The sequence below is a fragment of the Physeter macrocephalus genome, chromosome 11, assembly GCF_002837175.3.
Source record: "Physeter macrocephalus isolate SW-GA chromosome 11, ASM283717v5, whole genome shotgun sequence".
Lineage (NCBI taxonomy): Eukaryota > Metazoa > Chordata > Mammalia > Artiodactyla > Physeteridae > Physeter > Physeter macrocephalus.
This window is the reverse complement of record NC_041224.1, coordinates 179809262-179818464: the sequence shown is the minus strand read 5'-3', so window position 1 is coordinate 179818464 and position 9203 is coordinate 179809262. Positions and strand designations below refer to the sequence as shown.

Sequence of the window (9203 nt, the reverse complement as noted above, 5' to 3'; positions counted from 1 at the left end):
ACTTTTATGAAGAATTTCTGCTGATAGAATGCATGCTCATGGTAGAACACTCAGACTGTGCAGAGAAATCCAGGGCAGGATGTGGCAGGGCCCCCTCCACGCGGCTCCCAGATACAGAGGCTGCCCGCCTGCCTGGTGGCATCCCACCACCCAGGCAACCACTGCTACTAGCATTTCGGTGTATTTTCTGCTGTTTTTCTCTATGCACATATATACATATGTTCAAATTTTTTTTCGGTGCATACTTTTTCACATGACATCAGATCAAATCTAGTATTTAAAAAAGTACTGTAGAGTAAGCATTTCCACATACTGTAAAACATTGTGTAAATAACGATTTTTGAGAAGGCTTTGGTGTTTACTTTGAGATATTTGATTCAGCTAGCGCTGATGCGATAAAGAGTTGATGTTAGAGATAACTGAGTCTTTAAAATGTTAATTTTATTTATTTTTGGAATAAATAACACATTTACATGGCTCAAATTCAAAAGATACAAAAAGGTACACACTACAGGTGACCACCGTGACCAGCTGCTTGTGTAGTGTCTTTCTGGCCCTCCTCTGCGCCCTGGAATCATGAAAAAGATTTCAAACCCACCAAAAGTTAGAAGAGTACAACGTGTCCATTGGCATTATCTACCTCTCCCTGTATGTATGATCTCCTACAAACTCACATGATCATTACCACGCCCAAGAGATTTAACGTTGCTATGATAAAACTGCATGACAGACTGCTCGGAACACCTCCCCCCCAGGAACACACATGCTTTTTAACAGCTGCACATACTGTTTAATGAGAGGAATGCCCCCGAACGTGTTGTTTTTAGTGTTTCACAATTACAAACGATGCCGCGCTGTATATTTAACCCTGACTTAGGATTTGTTCTTGAGGACAGGCTTCCAGAAGTAGGAGTTCCGGGGCTTGAGGGTTTTAAGGCTGCTGCTGGACTGTCAGTGGCTTTCCCAGAAGGGCCGTGCCAACAGGGGGCTCCCCGCTTGCTCCATCTGCACCCCTGCCCTGGGTGCTCACTAAGCAGTGCCCTTTCATCTCCTCTGTCCCTACGTGTGTCTTCGGTGTTCCTCCGACTTGTTGCAATTATTTCCCCTTTTAATTTTATGCGGGGTTTTTAATTCACAGCATCTTCATATTTTGAAGAAATCAAATCTATATAGTATTTTCCTCTGACTTTTCCCACTACTTCTGAGTTTAGAAAGTGCTTGCCATCCAGAAATCAGATACTGTTTTTTGCCCCCTAGTTTTAGGATTCTTTAATCCACTTAATTGTGTATTTTGTCTGACTGGTTAGGTAGCGGGCCACACCAGTTAACTGTGAAGTCACCGTCCGGTCCTCTCACCCGCGTGCCGCCTTCACCCTGTTAACTCCCCGTGGGCCTTGCTGGGCTGCCCGACGTCACTGGCCCGTCCATCCACGTCCTGCTTCATTTGCTCGCCCCTGTCATCACTCCTGGCGATCCTCATCTGTTTCTTCTTCTCAAGACGGAGAGGTGGCGTCAGACAGCACAGCTCGGGAGTCCCACAGAGCTGGGCTCCAGCCCCAGCGCTCCTTGTGCTGACCTGAGCAAGTTACTTCGCCTCTCTGAGTCTCACTGGGGCTAATGGTATCGACCTCCCAGGGCCCTAACGAGGACGTGAAGCTGCACGCGTGAGACCCTCGCGGCATATCTGGCGCGGTCAAGGGGGGGTGTCTGTGGGTATGAACATTATTTTATGGCTTCTTCTCTGCCTCCCCCCAGCAAAAAAAATCCCAGTGGGGATTTTGACAAATTGAGTGAAAGCCATAAATGCCTTTGGAAAGGATCGGTGTCTTTCCTTGCACAAGGGCTGTGGTCTTCCATCAGGAATGTCGACTGCCTTCCCAACTCAGGCTCTCTTGGAAGTCTTCAGTAAAGCTTGGCCAGCTCTCGACTGAGTCTGACATTTCTTGCTCAGGTTGTTTCCTGGCACGTGACGCATCCCGCTGCTGTCATGAACGTGATCTTTTTCCACGTGCTGGTTTCCACTAGGGCACTTCTGGTATCTGGTTTTGTGTCCTGGATGGAGACTCAGGCCCAGGGTCTTGAGCCCCCAGAGCCTGCCCACAGTGGCCCTGCGCTCTGCCTCACGGTAGGGTGTCCTCCCCAGGGCCACCTCTGCAGTGGCACTCCCCCAGGACAGCCCCCAGGCAAACTGGTCACGAAATGACGTCTGCCCACACCCTCCTGGCTGTGGGGCGGGGCTGGGCTGGCAACGCCAGCAGCAGATTCTTTGCGGCACCAGTGGGAACAGCCTTCCTGAGCGCCCGCTCAGGGCACCTTCTCACCACTCAGACATCAGACTCGACTAGGCTCACAAAAGTCTAGTTTATTGCACTGTCTCAAAGCACAACTATATAAAAAAAAAAAAAAAAAAAACCCAGAAAGAAAACTGTACAAAGCACTGAGGCTACAAGTAGTTTAAAAGTATCAAACTAACTAGACTGGAGTTTAATTGCACTCAAGTCCCGTGGGTTCAGGAGAGCTCTGCCATCTGAGGAGCCCAGCAAGGCACAACATACGCAGAAGAGGAGCCTCAGCCAGCCTGGGCTCCTCTGCTGTCACCAGACTTTTGAAAAAAAGGGTTCTATAAAAGTGAAGTAGTAAGTAAGGTCTGGGATTTCAGCATCTTGTCCTCATTTAGACCTGGAAAACCTCCATCCTCTTGGCTGGCTGGGTCCTGTCAGAGAACAAATCTTATCGCTCTTCACCTGTGGCCTGGGGGCTCCCGGACACACTTGCTTAGTAGAAAACAGGCATTGAGTAACTGGGCCCCGGGCCAAGGGCAGGCTAAAAAAAGCAGCCAGGCTGGAGTCCTTCCGTGGGGCTGCCTCCAAGAGGGAGGGGTGGCGGGCTCAGGGCGGATGCCTGGCTGGGCTGCCGAGTCCTACGGCTCAGATGCCCGCGACAAGGGTGGGCGCTGCAGGCCGAGCCCATGGACTGAAGTCTGACGTGGCCGCAGCAGGCCCCGGTTTCCACCTTGTTGGGCACCCACCCAGATGCCCGCTGACAGTGTCTGGCTGCCACTCGCAGCCAGCAGGCAGGTCCCGTGGCTGCCCCGCACATCGAGGACACGCAGGGCGGTGTCCATCCTCTGAAGCTGCAGCCGAGCACAGTGCAGGCTCAGGATAAACCAGGGGAAGGAATCAAAGGCCTTCCCCTGGCTTCAGAAAACACATTTCTCTTCTAAATTTGTAAGATCTGATTTCAAGTGAGGTATCTCATGTAGGTTTGTAATACGACAAACAAAAAAGGCAAGAATTAGTAGATTCATCCTCTGAAGGTGCTTCTGGTTTTCACGACGTCACCAGCAGCAGGGCTGAGTGTCACCCTACGACATTCCTATGTCACTAACATGGCTAAGGTTCCCACGTCCCACCACACCTGCCTCGGACACACACGCACACTTCCGTGTTCCAGGTCACCCACTGGCCTTTATTGTTCTGCTGGAGGCGAGCCTGGCCCCCCGGGAGCGGGCAGGGAGGGCGTGCATGGCGTGTGCATGTCGCTATGCGTGTGTCCCCGTCCTGGCGCAGCTGCCTTCCCATCTGGCGTGTCCAGCAGGGAACGGGCGCTGGGACCTGCGTCTCAGAGAGGAGGTGGGGGACCGTGGTGGCGATGAAGCCATCCCAGGAACACATGCGGCGGTGGACGGCACTGACCTCGGGCTCCACGGGCCCGGCAGCAGTCAGTGATGGGAAGGTGACCACAGCAGACGGCGGTAACCGTAGTGCGTGCAACCGGAGCAGCCACCGTCCCACTCGGGGACAGCCTCAGCGCGAGTTCAGAGGCACTGCCGCTACAGCAACGGCTCCGGACCTCTCGGCCGAGGCTCTGGGTTCTGGAACGAGACGGAAACGAACGGAGGAAAGCAAGAGCGGGGCGTCCGACCTGGCTAGACGTGTCTGATGAGAGCGGGCGAGGCGTGTCCAAGGGCGAGTGACTCAACACCGCCCGTGTCCACCACACGAGTCTCGGCGGCCTCCCCGCCGAGAGCTCCTTCAGATGACCTCCCACTCGTCGTCCAGGTCCTCGGGGTGGGGGGCGGTGGCCTGGCTGCTCGGGGCGCCGTGGGAGTGGCTGAAAGTCCTAGTCAGCCGCTGCAGGAGGGAGCCGGGGGGGCCCACTGCCCACAGCTCGTCTGACAAGGTCACTGCAGGGACAAGAGCCAGCCGCACGCCCGTTACTCCCCAGCCCGGCTCCACGTCTGCAGGGGCGCTGCCTAGCGGTGGGGCCCCGGGCACCCCCCGACCGGCGCCTCGTCCTCTTCCCGGGAGACCCTGGCAGAGTCCGGGCGCTGCGTGGGCCCCGTCAGGTGTGACCCCGGGATGGGCTCCCGTGTGGGTGAACCAGCCCCGTGGGCGCAGCCCCGCCCCGGCCCCCCGCCAGAGCCCCACCGACGCCGTCCACGGGAGCCCCGGCGCCCCGGCACCTGCCTGTGAAACACGTCGCGTGCCCGGGAATCTTCTTCCAGTAGTCTCCGGCAGGGTTTCTGCCGGTGACGCCGTACCGTCGGGCGAGATCCCCGTCGGGGCAGCGGGCCCACACGGTCCTGGCGCTCAGGGCCAGCTGGCAGGCCTGCAACCCTGCAGGCAAACGGAGCGTCCGTCTGCCCTCGGCCCCGGCTGCGGAAGGGACGGACCGACCCTCCCCGCAAGCCTGCTCTCCCCCCGGCTGGGCACTGAGTGGGAGCCCAGGGAAGGGACGCCCTGTCTGCAGGGCTGGCGATGCCGCAAGAGCCCAAGACCCGAGGACCAGAGCCCAGGCGGCCCGGAAACAGTCATCCGACAAGGAGCCCCAAGGAGATGGGGCTGGCGCTCTGCTTGTGGGCGCCCACGCTGGGGAACGCTGAGGCAGACGCTTGCTGTCACCTGCCTCGGCAGAGCCTCGGAAACAAACCAGGCCCCAGTGTGGCCGCAGCGGCCGCCGCCCACCCAGCGCCTCTACCTGGCACGTGCTCCCAGTCGGTCCCCACCGGCATCTCCTCGGTGATCCCAACTCGGACGTGCACGTTCCACCTGCTGTCCAGGGCCCACAGCATCTGGTCGCTGGGGCTGGAGTGGACGCTGACCAGGGCGACCCCGGCGGGCTGGAAGCAGGAAGGGCCTTTCCTCAGGGGAGGAGGTGGGCGCACGCGATTGGGGAGGGCAGTTCCCACACCGCCCAGGGCAGCCCGGCACGGCAGGAGTGGCGGGCAAGGGGGTGCGGGCACCAGGCCTGTCCCAGAGCGCAGCCGCACAGGGACAGAAACGCCCCGAAGACCCAGGCCGAGGGACCTCCCACCGAGCAGGCAGCCCCAACTCTTCAGTGCCGCATGTCCTGGGGAACAAAGATGGGCCAGGTGACAGGAGAAGGAAAGGACACGGGGAGAAGACCTGCGGGATGCCGGGCCAGGAGGGGCGGCCTGCGTTAGCGGGCAGTGACAGACGGCCGGTGCCGCAGGGGAAGGGGAGGTGGCCGGGGGCCTGGCCTCTGAGGGTCCTCACAAGCCCCTGTTCACAGCTTCATGCTCGGAGAGAAAGCAAACGTGACCCAGTGTTGGCAGTGGGTGACTCTGGGCGGACCTGAGGCTATGGGAGTTGCTGAAATCTGCCTGCAAGCTTTCCGTTGGTCTAAAGTTTTTCAAAATGAAAAGTTAAATTTTATAAATTATAAATGTAAAAGACACCAAAAAATGCAGTTGCCATTGAGAGTGTTGGGACAGAGGGTCCGCGGGGAGAAGGTGTGTGGACCGGCCCGGGAGCTCCATCAAGGGTGGCTGGGCAGCCTGGCGAGGGGTCGAGGCGGGTGTCTGTGGAGATGGGTCTCCCCACTCATGCCCCGAGCCCCCCTCTTCTGCTCTGCTTGTCATACAGACAGGGCCAGGCCGAGAGCCAGGCCAACTGTGCGCAGCTGCCACGAGCTTCGCAGGAAACAGGAACCGGCAGGCGAGGAGGCCAGTGACCCTGCTCAGCCTTGCTTTCGGGGAGGGGTGCCCTAGGCCCAGCATCCTCCCCGCTCCCCACACCGTTCCAGAGAGGGTGAGGGGCTGCAGGGAGCGGATGGAGGGCCCTGCGGTCCTGGTCGCTCGGCACACCACGCTGGGCGCAGACGGGGCTGACGGCGCCCTGTGTGCCTGTGGGAGACGCAATCAGAACTCATGGGCTCTCCCAGCCGAGGAGCATCCTAAATCCTTTTCAGGCAAGAACATAAATACTGAAAGCGTTCTTTGCTTTCCCATGACTGGTGTGGCTGTGACTCCCTCGGCTCTACTGAGACGGGGGTCTGTGCCCCTCCCCTGGAATCCGGCCTCTCACTTCTTTGACCAAAAGAACGTGGCGGAAGCATCCCGCTGGCAGGGCCGAGCCTGGTCTCGAGGTGCAGGCAGCGTCAGCCTCTCCTCTCAGAGCTCAGCCGGCGTGGAGAAGTCTGCGGTGCGGAGGCCCCGCGGAGGGGAGAGAGGTGTGCGCGGCCCACAGAGGCCCCGCCGCGGTGAAGCAGAGGGGAGCCGTCCATGCTGGACTCCGCCCGCATCGCAGCCCCAGAGTCCTGAGAGGTACGGGTAGTAAAGTGCTGACTGAAGCCACGAACTTTCCAGGCAGTGGAGCAGTGGGAAGACAGAGAGGCCGGCTGTGATGTGGAGGCAGGGGAGAGCCGGCGGGCGGGGAGAAGCCCCCAGAGGAGGAGGGTGGGGAGGAGAACGGCCACTGGGCGGCCCGGGCGGCCGGCGCCGCTTCTCTCTCCTCTCCCTCCTTGGGCTCCCGTCATCTCCTGGACAGCTCTGAACCTGGACCCCCCCGGCCCCCCGGCCCCCCGGCCCCACTGCCCGGTTTTGGGCACGGCCCTACCTGCCACCCGCCAGTCACCCGGCTGCCCAGACACTGTGGGACCCCTCCTGCCTGCCTGCCTGCCTCGCTGCCACGTCTCCCGACTGCCCAGACTACAGCGGGAACTCCTCGGCGCGACGTCCCGGCCCCCTTGGGGCCTCGGCCGGCCGGCCCTTCCCCCCCCACCCTTGTGCACAGGGCAGGCTGCAACCCACCCTGCACAACCCCAGCCAGCTCCTGGCGGGGGAGCTACACCTGCCCGGCTGAGCTCCCTGGGTCCCAGAAGTGCTGGGGGCATGGACACGAGGCTCCCTGCTTCCCTCGGAGACGGTGCCCGAGCCCAGCCCTTCACTTGTTCTCATCCAGTAAAAAGATAGCTTTTCACTGCAGGGTCACATGCCTTTAAAACAAAACACAAACCCTAAGCGTGCAGCTCGGGGGCTTTCAGGGCATGAGCGGCAGCCGCTCCCCCCGCCCCCAAACTCGATGATGTCGGACGGGACCTGAACCTCACTCCCAGGGGAGGCGGCGGGAGGGGCAAGGACGTAAGCCAGCTCTCGAAGGACAGGAGAGCGGAAGCAGCTGGAATAAAAGCGGGGGCGTTGCTGACTGCGCGTTACGAGGGTGAGCAAGGCACCCGTACGGACACATCCTACGAGGGGTGTCATCCTGCAGCATTTCCCAGGCCGGGTTCCGCGGAACACCGTGCCACCCCCGCAGCTCTCGGATCGGTTGCTTCCTGGACACACACCTCCCCGTGGAGCCACGCGGTCATTTGCTCGGCAAACGCCGAGCACCTCAGATGCTGGGCGCCGGGGAAACCTCCCCTGCAGACAAACCACGCGCCTCTGTCCTCACAGAGCCTCCATTCCACTGGGGGTGGGCCAGGCAAACACACCAGGGCTGCGTCGTGTAACGGGGAGAGGGGGGCCAGGGGAACACCACGGCAATGGGGTGTGGGGGGGTCCTTGACCCTGCCGCCCCAGAGGGGGCACGCCAGCCTGGAGGCCGGTGAGTGAGGAGGGAGAGGCCAGAAGGCAGCAGATTCCGTGCTAAGGGAGGTGTGGAGAGAGGAGTGACGCGAACGGACGCCGCTGCTGCGAGGACCGACCTCGGGGCAGCCGGAAGGAGCGGAGCCCTGTGCCGGAAGCCGGTGGAATAATCCAGGTGAGACACAGCTCGGCTGGGGGCGCCGGGGACGACCCAGGAGCCGCTGTCCCCGCTCTGATTCCCAACACGGGCTGCTCACGCCAGCCACCCCGAGGGCCCAGGCCTCGGCATGTGAGACGCTCCACTGGTCACTCTGGTGTCCAGTGGTGGTGGGCAGGCGGGGACGGGGCTCTTTGAAAACACTTTAACTAAGAGGATAATAAAGAAGCGGCGGGAAGGGCTGGGCAGTGGTAGCAAGTGTTACTCAGAGGCCAGGAGGAACACAAAAGGAGCCCATTAGCAGCTCCTGGAGGCCTGCAGAGGGGCGGTGGAGGGCACAGCCGGGCCGTTGAACCAGACTGCAAAGGGTTAAGAGGAGAGGAGGCCACAGGGCAGAACGAGGCTGCTGGGGGGCGACCTGGACAAGTCAGCTCATGGGAGAGAGCCAGGGACGCAGGGAGGCGGGCTGTTAAGGTTCCAGGAGGGGAGGAGGGGCCGGTGAAGTCCTGGGGTCGCTGGGGGGTGGGAGGCGGGGAGAGAAGCAGAGGACTCCACCGCCAGGAGCAGCGGACTTCGTCCTCAGAGACAGGTCTTGTCCCGGGAGGGGAGGAGGCGGCACAGAAGAGCTGTCAGGCGCCCCCGCCAGCCTCACACGCTGCCGCCATCCTCTGGGACACTGGGTCACGGCCCTGGCGATGTTCTGTGTCTTTTCCGGGTGTCTCAGTCACCTGTGTGTCCCGAAGGACAGTCAAACAACAGGTCCCAAGGAGTGTTTGTCTGATAAAGTGGAGAGGAAGGAGGTTCTGGAAACTCACTGACGGGTGCTTCCCAGCCAGCCAGCCACGCAGCCACCGTCTACGGGTCACTGCTCACCCCGCCCGCCCATCACCGCACCCGCCCACTCGTGCCGCCGCCGACCCCCCCCAACCCCAACCATCCAGCAGGTGTCTGCCTGAGCGCCTGCCCCGTGCCAGGCACTGTGCTAGGTGCTGGGATCAGTCTTCCTGACCCCTGGATTTTCAAGTCTGGTGAGAGACACGTCATTAATCAGTCACACGAGGACATGTAAGGCTGCAGCAGGTAAGGAGACGCTACACAGGTGAAGAACGTGGTGCTCTGAGAGCACGTACCTGGGGTCAGACAGGCGGTCAGGCAGGGCTGCCCTAGGAGCTGTCGGCCAAAGTGCGACTGAAGGATGACCAGGAAAGAACCAGG

At 60.4% G+C, this 9203-nt stretch overlaps 1 protein-coding gene across 1 annotated transcript in view; it reads right to left on the bottom strand.

The window, feature by feature from the left end:
- Nucleotides 1–424: 424 nt before the first annotated feature.
- Nucleotides 425–9203, bottom strand: part of TECPR2 (tectonin beta-propeller repeat containing 2) — a 108546-nt gene continuing 99767 nt past the window's right edge. The window contains exons 18-20 of the mRNA XM_024131145.2: nt 4981–5122; nt 4470–4619; nt 425–4186 (exon numbers count right to left, since the gene is read on the bottom strand). Of these exons, the coding sequence (XP_023986913.1) occupies nt 4035–4186; nt 4470–4619; nt 4981–5122 (444 nt within the window). The 3' untranslated portion in view covers nt 425–4034. The remainder of the gene's footprint in view (nt 4187–4469; nt 4620–4980; nt 5123–9203) is intronic.